Below are 26,217 nucleotides of genomic sequence, written 5' to 3'. Positions count from 1 at the left end.
ATGACGGTTGGTGGAGTTCCTTTTTTAGGGAAGGGTGTGAAACTCTCTGGTGGCAAAAGCATGAGAAACGGGAGGTAAACTTTCCCATTATGACATTTACATTTACAGCATTTATCAGACGCCCTTATCCAGAGCGACGTACAATCAGTATTTACAGGGACAGTCCCCCCGGGAGACGCTCAGGGTTAAGTGTCTTGCTCAAGGACACGATGGTAGTAAGTGGGATTTGAACCTGGGTCTTCTGGTTCATAGTCGAGTGTGTTACCCACTAGGCTACTACTATAAGAGGACATAAGGGGACAAAATCCATATCCGACCATCTGAGCGGCTGCTCTCTGAATGGTGAAGCATAATTGACAAAGCACTCTTTACATTTATTTCTAACCACTGCAAGACCACAGACAGGCTGGGGGAACACGTAATAATGTTAAATAATTGAAAATTGAAATTTTCATAAAAGGGGGCCCTTAATCTTAATGTTAACCATTAAAAGTTAACTCTGTTGTGTGCCAGGAAACCAGTAAATAAATTCAGCCAATTCTGCACAATATTATTTGGGGTTTCTGGATATATTTGAGTGTGTCTGTACAAATTTAACTATGTACATTCAAAATGTTTTTTTAAGAGTGAATCACCATGTTATAAATACACATAGTGAGTGTATGTACATGTCTGTATATCATGTAAAGGCATGATACAATATATTGCATTTGGCTGTGCATGAGTCCAAAAGTAACATCTCTGTTTGGGTGTGGAGTCTTTGTCTTCTCTTTCTGTTCTGGGGTCTGTTGTGTTTTGTTACAATGACAAAAGCCCGGGGTGTAGTCCAGGTAATGGGCGGATGAAACGCACTGTAACAGAAGTAAATATGAGTGCCCTGCTTACTGGGGTTTAAGATGTCAGACCGCGTCATGACTGCGTACAGTCCCATGGGGGCTGTGACAGATCAGTGATACAAAGAAGCTGGGCAGAGAGACGGAGATGATAAAGCAGTCAGTTTTCTCTCTCAGCCCTGAAGTCTGCCCTCTGAGCTCAAGACAGAAAAATAACCATGCGGTGAGTTGATTTTTCAGATTTGCCTCCTCTTTCACTTGAAATATTGAAAAAATCTAATTTGATGCATGTTCCTTTTTAAATGCTGGTCATTTTCCCTGGTTTTGAAAAAGTCTACAGAAAGTTGTAAATCACACAATCTTTCTTAATCCATAGTTCGTAACATTTCTACTCATTAATCTATGAGGAACCAAATGGAAAAGGATTGGAACTTGTACGCAATTACAATTTACAATTACGGCATTATCAGGGCGCCCTTATCCAGAGCGACTTACAATCAGTAGTTACAGGGGACAGTCCCCCTGGAGCAACTTAGGGTTAAGTGTCTTGCTCAGGGACACAATGGTAGTAAGCGGGATTTGAACCTGGGTCTTCTGGTTAATAGGCGAGTGTGTTAACCACTAGGCTACTACCACCCTATACCCTTTAGAATAGACCAATTAAAGATAAAGCTGCATAACGAACTGTCTAGAAGTGTTGATGACACCTGTGTAATTTTATAGATAGGTTCTTTACAGATTTAAAAGATTTCAATTGAACTTCATGTTAATGACCTCTTGTCCTCAGTAGGAAATGGTGGTCCATTCTCATCCCAGACCAAGAGACTCACCCTTCAGTAGATTTTGCATAAATAGTACTGGGCTCCACCCAGATTTCAGTAGATAGAAGCACTATCGAAACAATTGGTGAGAGCACCTTAAGGCATGATGTGCCGTGACACCAAGTCATAAATCTGGGATTAATTTCATCGTTTTACCTATTCATCAGGGCAGGATCGATATTCTGTTACAAAACCTGTTGCTCTTCATGCTGAACAACGCACTTGGTGTCAGTAGCAGGAAATATGAGACATAAAATCTTCAGGAAACTGGAAAGAATCGCAACAAACATGAAAATGATGCATATGCCTCTCTTATCTATCTATTTTGTTTCTAAACCTACAATGTATTTTTCTATTACTTTGCCCATTTACCACACAACCAATTGTGTCAAATTACAATATTTTATTTAATTGCTCAGTGTGTTTGTTTTGCTAAATATTACAAATGTGTTTTTCTCTTTGTATTTATATTCCATTTCAGGGCTCGACTATTGCTTAGCCTGTTTAGCCTGTGTGCATGTCTGCAGTGTACCTCAGCAGGTGGGTAAATAGGGAAGGATTCTGTCCATGTGTGATATTCATGAAAACATTTCATCCAAAATTGCCATTTCGGTTTGTATAGCATTCCTAATAATAAGAGTCAGGTCTGTTTCATGCATTGGCAATTAGGAATAGCATACAGCTAACAGCATAAATACAGATATTATGAATCAATTCGAGCTGATATGTGCTTCAATGTGTCACCTTCTGTCACCTTCTAGCTGTGAACCTTGCTGACTGTGAATCTACGGGGAGTAAATGTCACATTTATGCAGAGTGCTTGAAAACTCGTGACAATAAATTCATGTGTGTTTGTCGACTGGGCTTCAGCGGCATTGGATTACAGTGCGAAGACATTGACGAATGCACGTTGGGCCTGCACAACTGCCACCCAAAAGCCCGGTGCAACAACACCTTGGGCAGCTTCAGTTGCGTGTGCCTCAAAGGTTATTCTGGAGATGGAGTCAAATGTGAGGACATCAACGAATGTCTAGCAGAAAATGGCGGTTGTCATGTCAATGCCATCTGCGTAAATACAGACGGGGGACGGGAGTGCAGGTGCAAAGAAGGCTTCAGAGGGGACGGCTTTAATTGTGTTGACGATGACGAGTGTACCAGGAGAGGAATCTGTCACTGGAACGCCAGTTGCACCAACAACCCTGGCTCCTATGTCTGCACCTGCAACAGTGGCTATAAGGGAAATGGGAACTACTTATGCATGGATGTTGATGAATGTTCAGAGAATCCAGGTGTGTGTTCATCCTTCTTTGGCTATAAAGGTTGTAAGAATCTTCAAGGCTCCTACTATTGCATTTGCAACGCTGGGTACCAGAGCAACGGACGAACCTGTACAGATATTGATGAATGTGCGGCAAACACTTGCAGCTTGTTTGCAAACTGTGTGAACACGCCAGGCTCATATCGCTGCACATGTGGCAGTGGATTTATTGGCAATGGGTTGACCTGCGTTGACATCAATGAGTGTAATAAGGAGAACAGCTGCGACCCAAATGCAATCTGCATCAACGTCCTTGGCAGTTATGACTGTACGTGTCACTCAGGTTTCCTCGGAGACGGAATGAAGTGTGTCGACATTGATGAATGTTCTACACCGAACACATGCCCTGCCAGTGCAGTTTGTGTGAATACAGTCGGCTCTTTCCAGTGTGACTGTGGAAGGGGCTACATTTACACTGGTGAGCAGTGTCAGGACCTTGATGAGTGTGCCACTGGAACCTGCAGCCCTTTTGCTTCCTGCCGCAACTTGCCGGGATTCTTCAACTGTGAGTGTCTGGCAGGGTACAGAGGAAATGGGATCACTTGTGAAGACATTGATGAGTGCTCACTTGGCCAGCAATGCCACATTAATGCACTCTGTAAGAATGTGCCTGGGTCCTTCCAATGCAGCTGCAAAGTGGGCTTTTCAGGGGATGGCTTACTACACTGCAACGACGTTAATGAGTGTTTGGTGAACAATGGGGGCTGCAAAAACAGATCTAATTGTGTCAACAGCCAGGGTTCCTTTAGCTGCGTTTGTCATAAAGGCTTCCAGTTGGTAAACCTCACATTATGTCAGGACATTGATGAGTGTCAAGACATGAAGGCTCCCTGTGGCCTCAACCAGCAGTGCTATAACAAAGAGGGGTCCTACGAGTGTCGTTGCCAGGTGGGCTTTGGCCGAGCTGTGGCAGGTTTGGAATGTACTGACATTGACGAGTGCCAGCTAAACCTCCCATGTGACGTCAACGCCAGCTGCCTGAACACGTTTGGTTCCTTCTCCTGCACCTGTAGGCCTGGTTTTAATGGCAACGGAACCCACTGTAAGGATGTAAATGAATGTACCTTGGAGGGTACTTGCCATCCTAGAGCCCTGTGTGCCAACAGCCCTGGCACTTTCTCTTGCACCTGCCAGGAGGGCTTCAGTGGGGATGGCTTCTCCTGTCAAGATGTGGATGAGTGCAGCCTCTCAAATGGCACTTGTCCTGCTGCTTCTAAATGCATTAACTCCCCCGGAGCCTATGTCTGCTCCTGTCTGAATGGAACTGTTGCATATGACGGTGTCTGCATCCCTCCAGTCACAGCATGTAGTCCTCCATGCCACACCAACGGTCTGTGCCACCCTTCACCATCTGGGCACCAGTGTGTCTGTGACATGGGCTTTGTGGGTGATGGCATCACCTGCTTTGACATTGATGAGTGCAAAAATTATGTCTGTACCCAAAATGACACTGACTGCATCAATGTTCCTGGCTCTTTCATCTGTGTTTGCAAAGCTGGCTATGTACGGAAAGGGACCAATTGTGTAGGTAAGGTGACGAAATTGTCATTGTCATTATGTGAAGCTGTAATGTGGAAATGTGATGCCTTCTCTCATCTGTTATTTTCTTCCCAGATATCAATGAATGTGCCTCTAATAAGACGGAGTGTAGTGTGTTTGCCCAGTGTGTGAATTTGGTTGGAAGTTATCTCTGCATTTGTCTGAGTGGTTATACTGGAGATGGGAAGAATTGTACCGGTAAGCTACTTATATTTCATTTTAAATTAAAAACTGAATTTTGCATGAGAAACCATTTTTTCTTTCTGAAGCCTTTTTTAGAATTCTAGGGGCTGTTTCCCTGACCCTGTCCCATTTTGGATGACTTATAGACATTGATGAATGCCAAGCCCTAAATGGAGGATGCCATCCCAAGGCCAGCTGCAAAAATACACCGGGTTCTTTCCAGTGTATCTGCCCACGTGGCATGTCTGGGTCAGGGTTGGACTGCCTGGATGTTGACGAGTGCACAGACAACTCCATCCTCCCTCACAACTGCAGCAGTCTCGCCCAGTGTCACAACTCTGTGGGATCCTACAGCTGCCAGTGCTGGGGTGGTTACCAAGGCGACGGCTTCAGCTGTGTGGATGTGAACGAATGCCTGCTGCCCGCCGCATGCGACATGAACACTACCTGCTTCAACTCGCCCGGGGGATACTCCTGTCTCTGCACTCTGGGCCTGACTTATGACCAGGGTACCTGTGTGACCAAGGAGGCTTGTGGGAATTCCAGCACGGCCTGCCATATTCATGCAGACTGCAGCCAAATACAAGGATCCTACTACTGCTCCTGCCAGAGAGGTTTCTCAGGCAGCGTTACGGACTGCCAGGATATAGACGAATGCAACTACATCAATGGAACACGGCCTTGCCCAGAATTTTCCAACTGTCTGAATAGTTTGGGCTCCTTTGAATGCCACTGCTGGGAGGGTTATGCTGCCAGTGGAATACGCTGTGAGGATGTCAATGAATGTGAGACGGGAAACTTCTCATGCCCTGACAACAGCACTTGCATGAATGTGGATGGGGGCTACCACTGTCCATGTAACATTGGGTTTCAGGCCAATGGTTCCCTGTGCCAGGATATTGATGAGTGCTCACTGGGGTGGGCAAAGTGCCCAAATGTGTCCGACTGCAGAAACACACTTGGATCTTTCTTCTGTGACTGTTGGAGTGGGTTCTGGGGCAGTGGTAGCAGCTGTGTGGATTTGGATGAATGTCGTGATAAATCGGCATGCCCACAGCACAGCACATGTTTAAACACAGTGGGTGGGTTTCGGTGTCTGTGCAGTCCTGGATTTTCCCCAAACGGCACCCAGTGCGATGACACTGATGAGTGTGTTGATTCTACCCTGGCTTGCAATAACGGAACGTGTATCAACAGTGTTGGCTCTTTCCTCTGTTTGTGTGACCGTGGATTCTGGAGCAACGGCACTGAGTGTTTGGATGTTGATGAATGCAACCAATCCTCAATTTGCAAACCACACTCTACCTGTGTCAATGTCCCTGGCTCATATGACTGTCTCTGCAATGCAGGCTTTTTTCTTAATGGGTCAGAGTGCACTGATGTGGATGAGTGTGTAGGGATGGGGAAAAGTCCCTGTGATGTCCGCAGATATTGCTTGAATACAATTGGCTCTTTCCTCTGTCCCTGTATCCAAGGTTATCAAGGGCCAAACTGCACAGACATTAATGAGTGCTTACTTAACAGTACCTGTCGTGCTGATCAAGTGTGCACCAATGAACATGGGGCATTCCACTGCTCTTGCTCCATGGGATTTCATGAGGTAGGTGGGGCATGTGTTGACATAAACGAGTGCCAGGACAACAGCACCAACATGTGCCACCCACTGGCACAATGCTGGAACTGGCCTGGCACCTACTCATGCAGGTGTCCCCTGGGATACACTAGTAAGGGGATGTGGTGCGAAGATGTGGATGAGTGTTTCTCAAGCAACCCCCCTTGCCGGCACCCTGCTGGCTGTCTAAATACTCCTGGATCATTTCTGTGTGTGTGCCCATCTGGATTTCTGACCATGAAGTCCTGGTGTGTGGATCTGGATGAATGTCTGATAAACAGGGGCATCTGCCACCCTGCAGCAACGTGCATTAATTCTGTTGGCAGCTACAAATGTCAGTGCACTACAGGTTGGGTCACGACAGTGCAGAAAGGCGTTGGAGGGAAAGGCTGTAGTGATGTGAATGAGTGTCTTTCCCCATCTGCCTGTCCAGTCCAGATGTCCTGCTCTAACCTCCCGGGCTCTTTCTCCTGTACCTGCCCCAGCAATAGTAGCATCTGTGACCAGCTACTAGTTAATGGTGGGCCCCTATGTAATAATTGTATTTGTGTGTGTGTGTGTCTGTGTAGTTTCATCATTCTTGCTTAACAACATTATGTTTTGGTAGTATTTGCAAAGAACTAATTCAGACATACTGCATGGGGAGTGTTCAATAATGCCTCAGAATTTGTCTTTTGGGTTAACAGAAAAAAAGATGGAAACAAGAATGAACTTCTTGCTAGTTATCTGTATCATTGATAGAAGAACTAAGACAGAACGTTTAGTTGGTAATCTAAATCAGAAGATAAACTAATAATATAAACCTATTAATGATTTACACATAACATGTAGGTTGGATGTTTTAGGTACTGTTTTGTGCAGATGGATTTAATGTGGATAATGCACCATGTTTTCCACTGCCCATATCACTTCCTAAAAAACAGAAAATAGAAAACAAGAGATAGAATTGAATACAGAAATATATCTCACCAATATCTTTACCAGCCATGTTTAAATACCATTCAATGCTTTAGACTCTTTAAGTTTGACTCATTCAATTTGGGGGAATTGTTGTCTCTTCTGTTTTGGGGGCTGGATAGTGAAGGTAGATAAGTCAATCAATGCAGTGCAAATAAAATACTCTTGCCTGCAGAAAGTAACCTGTTCCCATTCGGAGAGGAAGTAGGTGATGCTGTGATTCCGGTGGCAGCAGTTGATGAGAACTCTCCCTATATTGTGCCACCAACAGGATTTCTGTTCATGGGAAAGCTATACGACCGTTTGTATGTAAGTATATTTTTTACTTACTCATTAATTTCATTAATTCAGTACTCATTCAATTAATTATACTTTTACATTACATCAAAGAGAATAGTGTCAAATGCTTCTTTTTAAAATTTCATTCTTCATTGCATGTCATTTTAGATGAACTGATTTGCTCACTTGAGTCCATATATTGTGCAGTTGGCTAAGCTAAACTGTGCAGTGGAAGGTGTTTTTAGCTCCAAGAGTTCTGTGTATTTGCACCACACATTTCTGCAGAACAACACTGTTGTTCTAGTTACATGATAACTTTTGGTCTTCCTGTCTTCATGCATTGACTCATTCTCATACACAAATGTTCCACTGGTTTATAATTAACAATAGAAAAAATGTGTAATGTTACATATTAACTGCAAGTTCAGAGTAAAAGGCATTACTGTTTGACTCAGGTTACGGGATTTCAGGGGAAGACGTGATTAAATTGTAAGATGGACCAGCTTTTTTCTTATTTCTTCAGTTTTCAGATAATGGACTCATCCAGTTCCAGACTGTCAAAGAGAATGAACAGCTCCTGTTTCCTGTAGCCTTCCCTGAGGGTTTCCGTGGAAACGAGAGTGTGTCAATGCTAGCTGTGTTCTGGGACGATGCTGACCTCATGCTGGGGGAGGGACAGTTACTCTACAAAGTATGACTTTAGCCTTTAGGAATTATACATTGAACTTCAAAATAATGTATTTGGAATTTCGGGCAACCAATCAACCAATATTTTTCCTAGGAATACCAGCAGAAGAATTTGGTAGACATGTTCTACCAAATTGTCTTCACCCGTACAGCGGACATTGTGACACGGTTTGAGGCTGAGAGAGACAACCCTCCCTATACTCCAGCGTGGATTCTGAAAATAACCTGGAACCAGATTCTACCTGTCTCCTACCAGAAGATCAACCTCTCTGAGGTAAGCTGCTTCACCACTGGAGAAAACAATTAATCAGCAAAGGCTCATTTAGTGTCTATTAAAGATTTTTTAAAAATACATAATTTACATCTCACACAGTAACCAGAAAGAAAAAATAATTATGAATGTTGTAGGTGTGGTAAGCAACTGCCCTAGTTTATCTTCTATTGTTCTGAGCAAAATAATGTGATAACATCACCACATCTGCTAACAAGTAAAATGGTGTATGTTCTGCACACACACACACACATATGTATGTATGTATTTATGTACAGTTACTGGCCACAAATACAGAACATACCATATATATATTGAGTTCAAATCCTTGATGCTGCCTACAGGGCTGTAAATGGAGGTGCACCCTCTTACACCAACACACTACTAGCTAGCTACACTCCTGCACGCCCTCTCAGATCAGCAAATGAAATGAGACTGAAAATTCCCTCTTCACGGGGTCTCCAACCCCAATCGACTCTGTTCTCCTTTGTTGTCCCTGGTTGGTGGAACAACTTGCCCTGCTCCATTCAAGACTACTACCACCTTTAAGAAGCAGTTGAAAACCCACTTGTTTAGAAAGTATTTCAGAAGAGTCTAACACTAACACACACATGCACACACACTGCACAAAATTAAAAATAAATAAATAAAATTTGTCTACCACTTAACAATTCCCTAGCATGTTCTTTTCTTGACAAGTTAGGCCTTATCAGGGCTCTTAGTTTTGTAACTCAAAATCTATAGAAAGCGAATGAGAATTGCTGGTGGCTTCCTCTTCCGCTTTGTATAAAAGCATCTGCCAAGTAAAGTAAAGTGACGTAAATATATGGGTCATGTGATATGTTTCTGTGCATTCGTGAATCACACCAGGTTTAGGTTATTTTTTATTACACGTTGAATATGTAAAAATATATATAAAACATGTTTTTTTAGAATGCAGTTGATCACAAAGTGACTGTTTTCTCACTGCTAAATATCTTTATACCTACAGACCAATACATTCCAGTGCATTCTTACCACTGATGGTAAGCGTTCTTTTGCCCTGCTTCATTATGGGAACATGAACTGGGGACCAGGACAAAGGACCAGCCACAATGCACTGATAGGCTACACTGACGGCAAAGACCAGTTTCATAATGAGAACACACACACACCTGATAACCTTTTTGGTCCAGGTGGTCGATATCGACCACAGGAAGTTGTATGGAACACAAGCCGGATGGGCCAGATAATTTACAACCTGACTGGACAGACACTCACCTCCCCAGATCCCCAGAGGAAGTGCCAGCTTTGGGCCCTTGGAGAGCCAGACCCTGCAGAATGGGTAGTAGGAGTTGCCCCGTGCCCGTGCACAAGGGCCCAGGCTATTGAAGACCTGGCCTTTGGACCTGAGACTTTCCCCCCAAAGAAGGAGGCCCTTGTGCGTGAGATCAGGGGCATGCGTTGGGGGGGCAGTGGGGGTCATGGATTTCAGTCCATCCTTTCCAACAAGCAGGGTTCTGGGAAGAGGTGTGTCTATGACTTACAGGGCCCATTGCTTGGTGGATACAGCGAACGCTACTTTGCCACAGACAAAGCACAGGAGCACATAGGTACTGCACCAGAAATCACTCATATGAACAATACCATATCTATTTCATGTCATTAATTCTAAAGAGCAATACTTTGAATGCAATTTTAAACACAACTATAAACAGGAAAAATATACATTGAACGTTTTAGCCTAACTGCAGTACAGTGGCAGAAACCCAACTTCCAGAAACTGCATTTTGTAATGTCACTCATAAAGGAGGAGGCACAGGCACAACGATACGAAGCAAGCATACATAATAAAAACAACATTTTACACTTAACTCCATTTTAACTTTGATGCTGTATTAGTAAATGCCTTTGATCAAAACTGTATTATGTTGCATGTAGTACGGATGTGTGGATAGATGAAAATATTGATACTATTGAAATCAAGTTGGTATTAGTATCGATTTAATAATAGCACAATGGTATCGATATTTTCACTCTTCTGTTTCTGTGGCACGTTCCACCTCTCAGTACCCAAGACAAGCAGTTCAGAAACTGAATTTACAGTATTGCATTGTGGCTCCCTAACTGTCTGTAGATAGCGACCTGCTGCCCTTTCAGTGGTGCTGTGTCTCCTCCCCTCTGTGCCACCTCTACCTCAGCAAGAGACCACTCGACCGCTGCCAGGGCTATGGGTGGTTCGGCATCAGTAACAACAGCATACCAGCCAACACTGCAATACCAGGCCTTGGTGAGAAATGCACACGCTAGAGCTTCAAAATAATCTTAAAACTAAAATAAGTTGCTGGACATGTGGAGAGCCAACATGAACACGAACCTCTCCAACACAGGTATGGTCTATGGGAGCCTCCACTTCATCACATTTGATGGGACAGAGTACACCTTCAAGGGCTTGGGTGTGTTTGTGATCATGCGCCTCTCGTCCAACTCCGGCTTCAACATTTTCACCCTGCAGGGAGAGACAGGGGTGCTGGAGACCCAGGGGCAGGTACGCAGGGTCCCAGCACTGGTACGTGTAGCAGCGTTCCACCAGGGACAGGGCAAGGTGAGGAGAGAAATGCATAAAAAAATCTTAATAAAAGGGTAACATATTGTTATACATTACGTGATATGTGTTAAAAATTTCTATGTGTGTTTAAATGAGTATGTTGACTGCAGGTAGAATGGAGACAGTCAGAGGAAAACGAAGGATTACAGCTTATTGTGAATGACGTTGATGTTCCCATGTCTATAGGTAAAACGTCACACACAGTGAAACACACCTGTAAAGAAAAAATCCTGATTCAGAGAATATCCTCCCTCACAGCCTATAGTATCATCATTCTGTAGACTGTCAGTGAAAAGTGATCAGCGTTTCTCTGGGAAATATCAAGGTCTGTGGTTAAAACAGGTTCAACACCTTTACCTTCATTTCTTCGCATTCTGCAACTCTGGGGGTTGGAGATACTATACTATAGTAGATACTATACTATATACTATAGTAGATTCAATATTGCTGATGAGAGACTAAATTGAATGACAACTTCCTCTATTAACGGGGATACTTGCAAATCAGGGACTGCTGTTTAACCATGAATAGAAAGATAAGTTCAGTTTTTTTACTTCCCATTAGGAAGGCTGTAGTTTCTCTTGTGTACTAGCTGGTGAAAGAACTAAGCTCATACAAACCAAATGTCAAAGGCATTTTTTCATATTTTTCATAAGTTTTCCCCCAGGAGGAATCTAATGTTCAACAATGCAAATGCCAAATCCGTATTCCTTTCCTGACTAAACACCTCCACCTACCTTCTATCACCACAGGGGTGGTGCACCTGGTGGAGCAGGGCGTGGCTGTGCGCTGCACCTCACTGCAGCGCTGTGCCGCGGTGTACGCCGGGGGACTGATCGTGGTGGTTTGGAGGAGTGATGTGGGCAGGCTGTCAGTCATGGTGGAGGTCCCTCAAGTGTTCTACAACCGCACTGTGGGCCTGCTGGGACTCTGGAGTTCCAACAGGGCAGATGACTTCCTACTCTCCAATGGCAAGCTGCTGCCCTCTACCAATGGCAACCCCCCCACTGAGGACAAGCTGCAGCAGTTTGGCCACTCTTGTGAGTGAATGAATAGCACACATACACACACATACATTTATATTTTACATTTGTGGCATCCAAACTGACTTACAACGTGCTTTCATGTTACCATAAATGAAGTAATCTGGTTTACTAGGACCCCAAATATGAATACAAATAATTTTTTTGGCTCGGTTGTACTTTTACATAAGTCAGAGTACATAAGAAAGTTATATGTTAGTCTAAGTATTCTCTAAAGAGGAAGGTCTTAAGCTGCCATTTGAAAATACTCAGCAACTGGAGTGTTCTGACCTCGAGGGGAAAGTTCATTCCATAGCCTAGGGGTCTAAATGAGTGTTTTCCTCGTACCTTCAGCGGTTGAGGGACCACTCACACACATACAAACACACAAACACATTCAGTGAAATGAAGACAGGGGCTTCCTCTAGACTCTTTTCTTACATCCTAAAAACTCTTGATCATCATGTGAATGAGCAATAGCACAGTGTGCCTGTGGTGGAACAGCACTGTGTCTTGGTGTTTGTTTATAGCCCTGTTTGTGTCCGGTTTTGTGTCGCAGGGGCTGTACCTGGTCCAGAGAGCCTCCTGTATTGGACAGCACCAAGCATGCCTTTTGAGCCTGTGAGCTCACAGGATCTGATGGGGGTAAATCCAGGGGCACTGCCGGCACTGCTACAGATATGCCAGGGCAGCACACAGTGTCTCCACGATAGCCTGACATCCAACAGCACGGCCCTGGGCCTGCAGACGCTGGACGACCTGCAGAAATACAACAACCGCTCTCTTATCCTCAGTAAGTACCTCTTACAGACAAGCCAGAAAAAGTCAGGAATATACAAATATTCACAAAGATGATATTGGAAAGCTCTGATATCACAGTGTACACAGTGCAAATATAGCAAGAAAGGGTGCTTAGTTAGGTTGGTTGCACAACAGTGTAATTTAGAAGAGGCAACATTCTAATATAGTTTTAATTAATGCATAACCTGAAACATGTTTGGCAAGTAGACAGTGCAATTTCTGTGCCAGTGTATTTTTACATGCTAAAATCACAGGTTCAAATCCCACATCCTACTTACCCTGAGCAAAACCCCTAACCCTGAGTGTCTCCAAGGTGACTGTCTCTGTAGCTACTGATTGTAAGTGCATTAGATAAGTGCGTCTGAATGTGCTCTAGTGCTCTAAATGTAAATGAAGCTCAACTTTTTCCATATCAAAATGCAGACCTCCATCAGATCAGCCAAGTCCCGGGTTAACAAAGACTGCCACCAGCACTGTTAGCCAACAGGGTGCTAGAACAGGAAGGGTAGGAGAGTAAAAGTGTTCAGATACTCGGGTTCAACAGTGTTCAGAGTAGCAAAAGTTCAGATACTCAGGTTCAACAGTCCAGAGCAATGGGACGTTTGAAAGAGAGGTGAAGAAGAGAGTGTAGGCAGGGTGGGATGAGTGGAGAAGAGTGGCAGGAAGGATTTGTGACAGGTTTACAAGACAGTAGTGAGGCCAGCGATGTTATATCGGTTGAAGACGGTGGCATTGAGCAAAAGACAGGTGGCAGAAAAATGAAATGAAAATACCAGAATTATAGTCCTAGTTTACATTTATTTTTAATGGCTGGAAATAAAAAAAACATTTAGGCTGTATAGCAGAGGAGCTACAGAGCACCTATAAATACACTGTTTATACATCAGATCCACAATCCGGTTTTAACAGTGTTTTGTATTTTACTGAATTTCTCTGTTCATTTCCTTACATTTTGTATACAGTGTATCTAGTTGTGTTGTTGATCTTATTTGCCATATGAAACAGGTAATATGCCACCCATTGTGACTGAGCCCACTGTCATCCGCTGTAAGGTGAACCTCACCCTCCGGGTGCAGGTCAAAGCCCAGGAGCCAAACCAGGAAATCTACAGCTTTTCACTGCTGTATCCTCGACCAGCCCAGGCCAGCATCGGCAGTGGTAAGCTCTCATATTCACTCAGTCGTCTTTATTTCAGAATACAGTAAGCATGATCTATGGGATGTCGGCAGAGTCGCCCTTTCCTGTCATTCTCATCTATGGGGCAGTGGTGGCCTAGCGGTTAAGGAAGCGTCCCGTAATCAGAAGATTGCCGGTTCGAATCCCGATCCACCAAGGTGCCACTGAAGTGCCACTGAGCAAAGCACCGTCCCCAAACACTGCTCTCCGGGCGCCTTTCATGGCTGCCCACTGCACACTCAGGGTGATGGGTTAAATGCAGAGGACAAATTTCCCTGTGTGCACCGTGTTGCTCATTCAATGAATCTATGCTCATAAGAAGATATAATCCATTAACATTTTCAGTTGACACACGATCCCCAATGTGAACATAACCAGGTTATACTTGCTCATTTAAAATAGTAAATAATGAGTTGGCCAGGGCAAGCACGGCTTTATTTTTGGTTTGCTGGATAGTGCTGGAATAATAATTATACACTACAACTCAAAAGATTAGGGTAATTAAGAAATGTCCTTTTTTGGACCGGTAACAATTGATTCATCCATTAAAAAGACATCAAAGGATCAAAGTTCCAATTCAGATATTGTTCAAGTCATAAATGATTCTGAAAATGTCTGATAATGAATGGATTACCTGGATAAATGTAGAGAGGAACTTATCAACAATTAGTCTTGAGTTCCAGTGGAATGCTGCATTTGTTCATCTGTGTTAAGTAGTGCTGCGTTGATTAAAAAAGACACGAAATTGGCTTTCTTAACACTAGAAGAGTATATGGTGAATCAGCAAGTGAGTTCGACTACATCAGGAGTGGCTCCTGTGTGGTTCTTTGCTTGCTCCTGTGTGGCTCATGGGCTTTGAGTATTCAGTTTTCTATAGCATGCACACCTGAAGACACACACACACTGAAGTCAAAGACCTCTGTGATGTGACAAATAGTTGTGCAACCAATAGAAACAAAGCATTGAAGTACACTATGGAACCAAGATGGTGGCGAAAAAAGGGATCAGGTTTGTTATTGTGATACACTGCAGCACAGCACATGGTGACACTGTATTTAATCCATCACCCATCCCCGGGGAGCAGTGTGTGGGGATGATCAAGGTCATCTCAGTGGCATCTTGGCAGCCTGGGATTTGAATCTGCAATCTTATGGTCACTAGTCTTTACCCGCAATATTTGATTTATAGAACTTATTATTAAGTTCATTGTAGTGATTTATTTCAACTGTATAATCTTACCACGACACCGCAAGGAAGGTGTTACACTACAGAACATTTGTTAACGGAAATAATAAAGTATAAAATGAAATAAAATATTGTGAACACCTTATGTAGTGCAATGTCATGGCATCAACCATCAATTTGTTAAGCGGTTCTATTCAATGTTGTGGGGTTTTTTTTGGCTCTTAATAAAGGACTGGTTTGCCATGCCTGGACCACATTATTCTAAATTACCATAAACTTTTGAATGGTAATGTACATTGACACATATTGATAATATCTAATTGAATTACATTTATTCAAGACAATGTTATAATTTTTATAAATGTACACATTTATCAATATAAATACATTTTTAAAATGTATTTATATTGATAATGCCTCCCCTCCACATAGTGATATAACTATGAAGTGATCTTTGATGGTCCAGAGGTTACATAATAGATCGTGATATATATCGACAAATATATCGTGATATAACGTAACCATGCATACATTCATGTGATTCATTCTGCTTTATCGCTCTGTGTGTATGTGTGTGTGTGTGTGTGTGCATGTGTAGTTGATGGACTGCTAGTTTGGACAGGAGTAAGCACACAGCCTGTGCTTCTGACAGTGCGTGTGAGTGACCAGTTCTCCAGTTCCCTGCTGACCCCTGTACTCCAGGTCTGCAACTGCCTGAATGGTGGAACCTGCCAGTATAACAGCATTGTTGAAAACCATCTCTCTGGCAAGTTCCAGGTAAAAGAGATTCTAGAGTGTAGTTTCTAATATGGGAAGTAAGAAATAATATAGTGTAAAGCCAAGAGAGCCATTCTGTTCTATAAACAAACACACTCACACACACACATCGGATAGTGGGTTAAAACAATCATTTAAAAGAGGAAGTCATGACAGTACAGACGTGCACATGTCTGAAATGTTGTCTGTAATCTGTCCAGGTGGTTGGCTGTCTGTGTCCAAAGGGCTTCATTGGCCCATTCTGTGGTAATTCTACAAACGTGTGTAAGGGAAAGCCCTGCTCTCCTGGAGCGGCCTGTTCCAGCCAGCATGAGCCACAATATTTCAGCTGCACAGAATGCCCCATACCAACTGTAAGTCAAGGCAAACCGGGCTACAAATGTTTTCTGAATGGTGAGTAATGCTGGTGAGTAATGCTGAGCCTGTGAGAAATGTAGATTTAATCATTATTATTTGCTGTTTAAAAGCAGTATTTAGTGTGTATGTTTTAATCCACAAAAGTAAAGAGTTGAAATGAAACGCCAAGTTCAGGAACCTGTATGCATGAATGACAGCTCTCCCAGCTTCCTCACCCTGGATGAATTATCCCCCCTCACATTGCCAAATCCTGGGCCCTGCATACATGTGAATGATACTCTGACATATGCCACCAACATGAACACTGTTGAGCAGAGCATACACCTCTTCATGGCAACCGTGAAAAATTAACCCAGCCAAAATACTTCTGCAGATTCCCCAGATTCACCAGTCTGACTGTGAGATCTTTCTCATTCATTTGTTGCGTTCATCTTTTGCTACTGACATGCTCATTCTGCTTTCATTTTACTTCTCCTGCTTACTGCTTTTACTGTACTTCTTTTACGTCACATATGAAGGAGGGCACAAGAGAAAAACTTATTAATGGCTTTATTTCACTTCATTAAACTGTCCGAACCTCTCTATACATGGGCTACAAAACAAGCCAGCACAGCACAGGACAACTCAGCAAACCCAACATGAAACAAATGGGGAGCTTTCATACATGCTGTTCCCATCAGGCTGTAGGTTGGTTGTAAATGTCAAATTCATGTCTACACCAGTCAGTGGTGGCCTAGCATGTAAAGAAGTGGACCTGTGCACTGGAAGGTTGCAGGTTCAAATACCAAACCACCAATGTGTCCTACCGTCCCCACACACTGCTCCCCAGGCACCTTTCATTGCTGCCCACTACTCATGAAGGGTGATGAGTTCACTTGCCCAATGTCAGTGTTCGATGAAGGAACCTCCAGGTACAGGTGTTTTTTGCTCAGAATGTTAACATCACACTACATCATGGCGCATCATCTCATACTCAAATGGTAGACAGGGATCCAGACCCAGGTTCAGTAACAGTTTCCTAGGATGTTTGTATGATTGTTGTGGTTTGGAAAATTAAAAAGCATTTGAGCTCTTTTGCATAATCTTTAACACTGTATATTTATGAATGAAGGTATCCTGCCTGTTTGTTCCCAGATTTCTGCCTCCCTCCCTTTCCATTCCCCTGTCACTCAATGGCTGATTGCTCCAGCAGTGGCTATAACTATACCTGTAGGTGTAAACCAGGATTTACAGGCAGCGGACACGAGTGCACAGGTATCGCTGAGTACTTAACATACACAGACTCATGCCCCACTGACCTAGACCATAGTCTGTTCAAAAATGCACTGTCATCATTTTTGGCAGATATAAATGAGTGCCTGGATCCCTCTGCCTGTCCAAACGCTAAATATGAATGTGTGAACGTTCCCGGATCGGTGCGCTGCTCCTGCCGATACCAGAGCACTGGGCAGAATGATGGGTGTGGTGCGTATCTGCTCAGAAATGGTCTATTGCACACTACTTACAAACACACAACTTTGCCATGGACTCATTAATACCTTAATTTAATCTTTTTTGCAATATTCTACAATAAGATTTTGTACAGTTGATTCAAAAGTAGATCAAAACATAAAACTGCTTGAAATGCATCTAAATGCAGCTGCTACTGTTGCATTTGCAGGCGACTCTGCCAATCCCACAGGTATGTACTGTTTTTATTTATTACATTACAGTCGGTAGATCAGCTTTATATCGCTGTATTCTCTCATGACAAGGTTACAATGTCTTCAACATGTCAGTGAAGTGGAACAGTGAGGAATCTATGACCGAAGGACTCAAAAAGGTGTGTTTAAGGTCTCTTATTTCATGTATTACATGCAAGGTGCTGTCATTTAAGACAGGAATTGTGACACATATTGGGCTTGTCAAAAATCTTGCATACTCCACAATGAGGCGAGTGTAGTCAGCCACAAAAGAAACATTCCAGAATAAGTGCAACATATTTCAAAATCAATTTAGTAACTACAGAAATGGAAAACATAAAAATAATAAATACAAATTATAGTAATGATAATATCAGCATTATTTGTTATACTGCTAAATTTATTTTGAAGCCCACGAAAGAACAAAAGAAGTCCTTTTTTAAATCGCGCTGACTTCATTAAACCTTGTAGAGGAGTCAACTATGAAAACTGCACAGCCGGCTGCAATGTTTCACATTGCTGGGAAGAACGACAGTGCTCTTTGTTGACCTTTTTAGGTACAGTAGAGAATAGTGATGTTGCGCCACCTGGTGGTGAACATTTGTAGCTACAGATTCACAGACAGACCAGTCGTGTGGGAGGATCTCTTCCTTCCCATGTCCCAACATTTTGTACATAATGCAAAGACAAATTTAGGAATTCGCTGTGCTCTGTGATTCAAAATTATTCTGTACTTATAAAGCTAGGCGTAGCTTTTGAAAATTGTCTAAAGATGGTCTCTGATGACATCTTAATATGTAGATCATGATATGTAGATCATAGTTGTGACATTCTGTGTTCTTTCCTGCATCCAAATGACTCAAATTTACTCTTTAATATACAGGGGTATGTCTAGAGCATATAGAGGGTGGCCTTCTCTGTCTTGATATGAGATGATGTGGCAGTTTAGTTTAGTTGGTTAGTTTAACAGTAAAACTGTCAAGGCAAGATGTAAAGTCTCTGGTGAAAGAAATGCTGGTATATTAAAAATCTCCCAGCAGCATTATTTTGAATGCAAGAGACAACACCAAAAAACTTGACCATAAAGTAGGTTATGTCCATTTATATGGAAAACAATAGAGAAATAGGAGACATGTGGAGGAGAACCATGGAGGAATGTAGTGAGATAAATAAACTGTAGTAGGTATTTACAGATGGTTTTATATGTTAAATAGAATTAAATTTCTAAAAAGCAACAGCAGATAGACGCATCAAGATACATGATAATGTGCTGAACCACACTTTAAAATCAACAACGGAATCCCTCAAGTGGTGGTTGCCTTGATCTCCACAATCCCTGCACTTAACATATATGAAACTTACTGGAACAACAGAGCATGCAAGACAAGCCAAGAATCCTGACAAAGTGAAAGCTTTTTGCAATGACAAAAGACTAATAGACTGTTTTAGTAGCTGTATTATTACCATTGGTATTAGTGGGAAGTGGCTATGTAGACATGTTTGAAATATTAAGGAAATGAGTCATCAATATCTGTGTTTTTCTTTTTATCAGCTTACTCACTTAATTATTCTGTGACCTGGATGTTTACTCATGTTTAGCTTGACAGCATAGTACAGTTCATTTACGATACACGTTTTATTTGTAGAGTTTGTTGTGTAAAAGGCAATAAGATTGAGGGTTTGCTTGTTGTGATTCATGGCTGCCCACTGCCCACTAAGGGTGATGCAGAGGACACATTTCCCATTGTGTGCTGGGTGCTGTGCTGTGAGGTGTCGCATGTGACAGTTAATAACTTTCACTTAATCACATAGGATTGAGGGCACAAAACACAATCTCTTTATTAAAGAATAGAAGTTAAACAGGCTTGATTGTTGCTCTCACGTGTGGTTTATAACATTGAAGCCAGACTGATTACTGACCAGGACCAGAGGTTGAAAGTGGGTTCAATAACTAAATGAGCATGTCCCATATGCGCCAGGACATGACAGCTGTACTTCCATGATTCAGTTTGATTTTTGTGCCACTGTCCTTCTCTGTTTAACAGCTGGAGAAGATCCTGTCCATTGGCTTCCAGAATAAGTTCTATAATGCCAGTGAGAAAGCTCAGTTGTCTGAAGCAGGAATGGGTCTTTGTGAATACAGGATCAATGTGTCCAGTGATACACCACACTGGTACATTAGAGACTACATGACCCGCGTCGGCTTTTATTATGGCATCAAGTTTGCAGATGTCGGCGGTAAGAATTTATAGATTACAGCAGCGCTGCTCCAACATTCTTTCCAGAAGTTTGAAAAGGTAGCATTTATATTTACGAAATTGCTTCACCAGTGACATTTCTTTCCAGATTTAGATGAGTGTAAAGCTCATGAGGCCATGTGTCTGACCCCTGCTTTGTGTGCCAACACCTATGGAGGCTTTAGGTGTGTTTGCAATGGTACAGATCTGGAGCAGTCCCAATCCTGTATTCTAGGTAAGGGGAATGACAAAATCATATATACAGTGTTTAGTATGGTGATACTGGTCATAAATGCTTTTGTTAAATGTAGAATTTATTTAAAAAATATACATATTTTTTTACCATGTTGCTATATCCATTCAATGTAATTTCTTATGGTACATGGCAGTTAGTGTCACATGACCGGGACCACCGTGGAAACCAGGTAACACAACTCCCATAAATTGTCAAGATGGACGCTTCCAGCCGCTCAGTCATTGACTGGCATTTGTCAACTTTACTCAACTATTTCTTTCTCCTCATCTAATTAAGACTGTCCTTATCTGTCTCATCATCTATCAATTCATCCTTTTGTCCTGTCCCTTCCCTGATACTGTCCTTCACCCGAACGTCAATATCCATGGGGTGTTGCGGCTTACGCCGGCTCACACTTGCAGATTAAGATGGTCAAACCTTACCTGCTCCTTTGCGGTTAGCCGCACAGGGGGTTCTTGTTCCCACCAACACACACTCTCTTTCCGTTCCACGTCAGAATGACTACGCCATGCATTAACCCCTCGGAATTCGCTGCGTTATGTGATCAGGTGTTCCCACAAGCCACCATCATTGAACGTTTGTCACAGGAGATAGTGGAGAAATTAAATTCCTGATTTCAACTATCATCACCTCACCTCTACTCCTTGGGTTCCCCTAGCTAGCTGTCCATGAGCCACACCTGTCCTGGTCATTGGTAGTGGAGCTAGAATGGGGAGCGCATTGTCATCGCCCCTATCTCCAGCCCAGGCCATTTCCAACCACCGAACCTAGAGTAAAACTACCTTGCCCTGATCTGGACACAGTCCCAGCCTGCTGCCATGATCTGGCTGCCAAATTCAGTCCATCCAAGGCTGCACAGCTGCCACCCCATGGGCCGGCCAACATGGCCATTGGCCTCCTGCCAGGAACCACACCACCTCAAAGCCATCTCTATTCCTTATCCACTGGTGCCTTCCACCAGTGCTCCACCACGTTCCTGGGTTTCACCATCTCACCCCAGGGTGTGGCCATGGAGCCCAAGAAACTGGAAGCAGTAGTGTCATGGCCCCTACCCACGACACTGAAGCAACTGCAACAGTTTGTTGGGTTTGCAAATTTCTATCGTTGCTTTATCTGGTTCTACAGTGCAGTCGCAGAGCCCGTCACTGCTCTCACCAAACCATCCACACGCCCCTTCCAGATGACTCATGAAGCTATCCACACCTTCAAATATCTCTGTCATCGCTTCACAAATTCACATGTTCTCCATCACCCAGACTCTGCTCTTTCCTTCATCGTGGAAGTGGATGCGTCTGATGTGGGCGCAGGCGCCGTCCTTTCGCAACACGGTTGCACCCGTGTTGCTTCTTCTCACACAAATTCACCCCAACACAGCAGCATTCTTCAAACAATTCAACTTCCATCTGTCCTATTGTCCAGGTTCCCGGAATATCAAAGCAGATGCCCTATCTCGACAGCACGCCCCTGATTGTTCCTCCTCCGAGCCCGAACCCATTTTTCCGTCCCACTGGATCCTAGGCCCTCTTCAGTGGGCCATTAAGATATCAGACCCTGTCCCTGCCAACGTACCGCCAGGGTGCCTGTACATCCCAGAGACCTGTTGCACCAAGGTCCTTAACTGGGGCCACTCCTCTGCCCTTTCCGAACATCCAGGACACCAATGAACCATCTCTTGTGGCGTTGTTGGCAAGGGACGTGCAGGCCACTGCCACAACTGCTGACCTCCTGCTCCAACACGTCAACAGGTTCCCCCAGGACATATAGGGGACCCCAGTTCGTCTCAGCTGTGTGGAAGGTATTCTGTCAGCACAAAAGCCCAGTCAGCCCTCCTCACCTCCAACCGCCAGACGGCAGAGCAACACACCCAATGACATCCACAAGGACTGCGCTTTCAAGTAGACAGCAAGAGTGGCTCTCCTCTGAAGATATACATCTCCAAACCGAGTCGCACAAGCTGTCCCCTCGTAACATCGGGCGGTTTCGAATTCTCAGCTGCATTAACCCACTCACTTATCAACTTCACCTGCCACCTAATATCTGAACCCATCCAGTATTTCACGTCAGCCGCTTGAAACCCTACATCACCTTGCCTCTTCACCCACTGGCCCCGGATCCTCTACCTCCACGGATCATTGACTGAGGACCTGTCTACACGGTGGATCATGGACTCTTGTCACTGGGGTCGGGGGTCCAGTATTTGGTGCTTTGGGCTGGTTATGGGCCTGAAGAGCACTCATGGATCCTGAGTCGCGTCATCCTCGATCCATCTCCAGTGACTGAGTAACGGCGGGGGTCGTCCAGGAGGGGGGGATACTGTCATGTGACTCCGGTCATGTGACCGGGAGCACCATGGAAACCAGGTAACGCGACTCCCATAAATTTGCAAGATGGACACTGCCAGGCACTCAATCATTGATTGGCATTTGTCAACTCGACTCGGCTCTTTCTTTCTCCTCAACTAAGTAAGACTGTCCTTATCTGTCTCATCATCTATCAAGTCATCCTTGTGTCCTGTCCCTTTCCCGATCCTGTGTGTGTGTGCATGCGTGTGTGCTCTGCGGTGGGTTTGAGTCCCCATCCTGCACCCAGTGTTTTGGAGTGGGCTTCAGCTGCAGCGACCCTGCTTAGGAACAAGGGAGTGAGTGAGAAATTTCTTCCATTTGGTTATAATTGCAAATCTCATTCTGTGAGAGCATGTGTCAATGGGAGGACATATTTTTCTTAAATATTCAGGTTCTAGTGGTTAATCTCTAGCAAAATAAATAAGGAAATATTTGATTCTATTTGTTTCAAAGTAGTCTACCACTGGGACTGATATAAAAAAATGAAACTGTATCATTAGTTGATTTTCTGGCTATGTATTTCCAGACAGAGGTAGTGCCGGCCTGACTAACTCCATAGAATCTCAGACGAGCAACGGGCAGAAGTCCCTGATCCTGGGCCTGGTGCTGGGCATCGGCATCCCGCTGCTCCTGCTGCTGCTGCTGTTGGCAGCTGCGGCCTGTTTCTGCTGCTCACGCAGGAAGACAGTCAGCGGAGAGTAAGTTCTATGTGTGCCGCAAGCTCCACGGTCAATGAAACGTTTCTAAGAAATGTATATTTTACACCCTGAGCTGGTTACTGATTTTATAAAACTTTTTTATGCAATATCCAAGACCCATTTCAGCAGCTAATGTTAGAACTATAGTAAATACTTGTTACAGCTAATAACATATCAGCTCCCCATCACTCCTTATTGCTCAATAATGTATAATTCAAGTGAAATGCAACACGGGAGAGTGACTACTGGGGTGGTAGTAGCCTAGTGGGTAAGACACTCGCCTATGAACCAGAAGACCCGGGTTCAAATCCCACTTACTACCATTGTGTCCCTGAGCAAGACACTTAACCCTAATTTGCTCCAGGGGGGGACTGTCCCTGTAACTACTGATTGTAAGTCGCTCTGGATAAGGGCGTCTGATAAATGCTGTAAATGTAAATGACTACTGAGTAATTTACCACAAATTAGAAAGTAGTTGAGCCAATCAGGTTTTAGAACCAGAACTAATTGTGCACATTCTCCTGATAATTGATTGAACATTTAGCAATCATTAATTATGATCAACTATGATTAACTAGTAAGAACTTGTCTGTTGAGGGCTAAGATGTCTTTAAGGGGACCAATCAAGATAAAGTGAAAGCTCTCTATAACCTTTCTTCGAAACAATAAAATAGTTTATTTATACACTAGTATAGTAGTAATAGTTTATTTAGACCAGTTTATTTATACAATTTTCCTAAAATGAAACACAAAGGCCTTCTAATGAGGGTACAGTATGTGATATATAGGGCACAAGTGGTATCACTATTTCTGGACATGTGATCTCTTTTGTGTGCACTGAAAGCAAACAGCACGGCCTCCAGGTGTCAGGGGTTTTGTGACATATATCCTAAACCCATGGCCTTTAGAATTATTCTATCACTCTAGCATGCATACACACACACACACACACACACACACACACACACACACACACACACACACATTTTGTCCACTGGCCTGCATATCATGTTAATGCTGTGAGAGGACATGCAGGGTCTCTGTGGGATTATGTTCTTACACTACAACAGGGACTGTCAGTCGTAACCCCAACAGAATGTTCAATTCTTACAGTAACATTGAGCTGTTTTGAACATTGGGTTGAGCCTTCAAATTGGGAATTCAAACATAAATCAAATCAATCCTTATAGGGAGGTTAACATCAGTTATGTTTTTCACAGCATCCCATACCTGTTACCAGAGTGCATGCAGGAGCAGTTCAAACTTCAACCCATCTACTACAACGATCCTGCACTCCATTACAACACCCACGGCTGCCCACGCATCCTGGACAATGTGACTCTCCACAGGCACCAGCGATAACCCCTTACACCTCTCACACTTACATTCCTCATGAAGAAAAGGACAGACTATCCTGCTCTTTCCCTGAAAAGACTAGATTAACTGCTAAATCTCAGTCAAAGTAATCATCTCTAATTGATCTCATCTGTTAATCTGCTAGACGAATTAAGGAGAGAGGTTAAATATGGTTTTAATAGTGGCAGATGAGTGATGAGGACATTGTGCAAGAAACAAGATAAAAGAATGTGTTGGTGAATTATCTTTTTTCAGTGAATTATTGGAAGCATCCAAACTGCTTTATTGATGAAAGTGACTAAAAGAGACAGACAAAATTTGCAGAAGGGCTGCATTTAGTCTAACAACACTCTGGTTTCTGGTACACCACTACTGCCCATATTAGGAACAGTGTTTTGGACACAGTGTTCTCTATTATGTCATTATTTATATTATGAAGAAAAGCTGCTGAAAATGGAGTCAGCGGAGTTGAGTAGAATGGCCTGAGCGAATGTTTGTCTGTAGTGATGAACCCCTGCTGCTGTTCCTGATCACACAATTCTGCAATAGTTGCTCATTATAGTGCAATAACATTATGGGCTGTATTAATATGCACTATACAATCATCCTGGATTTCAGATGTGCTAGTAAGTTCTGTCTAGGATTGGAGAAGAGAAAACCTACACCTATTACCCTGACTAAACGTTCTTGTTTTATTTAGATTCTCATAATGCAGGAGATATTATTTATACAATATGATAGAAATTATTATGAGAATTGCACCATTAAAATACAACCCAACATGTATATAAATATGTCCTGTATTAAAACTTGATAGTTGCTTGATACCTCACCCTTGCTCCATACGACACCTTTTTCACTCAACACATATTGTTTGTTTATTTTATGAAGGGCCATATCATTTACTCTATTTCATATAATTTACATATACTTTTAAATATAATTACATAGAATTTACAGTAACACACTGTAAAAGTATTTATTATTATGAAACAAATCCACATTTTATGTACAGGTTTATATTACACTTGGAAATTAAGGTGTAACATGCCAATATTGTTGATTGTATTGTAGATAATTCCTATCATTTCTATCACCAAATATAGTTCAATTATAAACAATGTTGACTTGTCATTGTCACATGTTGATTTATAACCTATTAATAATAATATAGTTTTTCAGTGACTAAAATACTATGATGAACTCCAAAATGTATCATACATGCTTTACATCTGAAGCAA

The 26,217-nt window shown here is 42.9% G+C and overlaps 1 protein-coding gene across 5 annotated transcripts; it reads left to right on the top strand.

Annotated features, from left to right (window-relative positions):
- Positions 1 to 643: 643 nt before the first annotated feature.
- Positions 644 to 26,217, top strand: LOC114795935 (mucin-4). 5 transcript variants are annotated; one of them, XR_003750572.1, is made up of 25 exons: positions 644 to 1,056; positions 2,136 to 2,194; positions 2,416 to 4,500; positions 4,587 to 4,709; positions 6,740 to 6,826; positions 7,439 to 7,572; positions 8,066 to 8,233; positions 8,324 to 8,503; positions 9,492 to 10,092; positions 10,617 to 10,769; positions 10,870 to 11,084; positions 11,198 to 11,273; positions 11,840 to 12,127; positions 12,669 to 12,902; positions 13,916 to 14,068; positions 15,870 to 16,048; positions 16,249 to 16,441; positions 17,540 to 17,659; positions 17,750 to 17,869; positions 18,066 to 18,086; positions 18,160 to 18,227; positions 20,133 to 20,325; positions 20,434 to 20,559; positions 20,714 to 23,218; positions 23,449 to 23,527. XR_003750572.1 is itself a non-coding variant. In XM_028989685.1 (25 exons), exons 1-25 carry the CDS (start codon positions 1,052 to 1,054, stop codon positions 24,980 to 24,982), a joined length of 5,895 nt encoding a protein of 1,964 aa, XP_028845518.1. In that variant the 5' UTR covers positions 650 to 1,051; the 3' UTR covers positions 24,983 to 26,217. The 5 variants fall into 5 exon arrangements, 4 of the variants coding, with proteins under 4 accessions (XP_028845518.1, XP_028845519.1, XP_028845520.1 ...); XM_028989685.1 differs by lacking the exon at positions 20,714 to 23,218 and adding an exon at positions 24,841 to 26,217 and having other exon boundaries at positions 650 to 1,056; positions 23,449 to 23,620; XM_028989686.1 differs by lacking the exons at positions 6,740 to 6,826; positions 20,714 to 23,218 and adding an exon at positions 24,841 to 26,217 and having other exon boundaries at positions 651 to 1,056; positions 23,449 to 23,620.

The sequence above is a fragment of the Denticeps clupeoides genome, chromosome 8, assembly GCF_900700375.1.
Source record: "Denticeps clupeoides chromosome 8, fDenClu1.1, whole genome shotgun sequence".
Taxonomy (NCBI): Eukaryota; Metazoa; Chordata; class Actinopteri; order Clupeiformes; family Denticipitidae; genus Denticeps; species Denticeps clupeoides.
This window is presented reverse-complemented; position numbering and strand designations above follow the sequence as displayed.

Coding starts and splice junctions, on each gene's coding strand:
- LOC114795935 (XM_028989685.1), top strand. Junction 7,573..8,065: donor AGCTATACGACCGTTTGTAT/GTAAGTATATTT, acceptor TTATTTCTTCAG/TTTTCAGATAATGGACTCAT. Junction 16,442..17,539: donor CTACAAATGTTTTCTGAATG/GTGAGTAATGCT, acceptor GTTTGTTCCCAG/ATTTCTGCCTCCCTCCCTTT.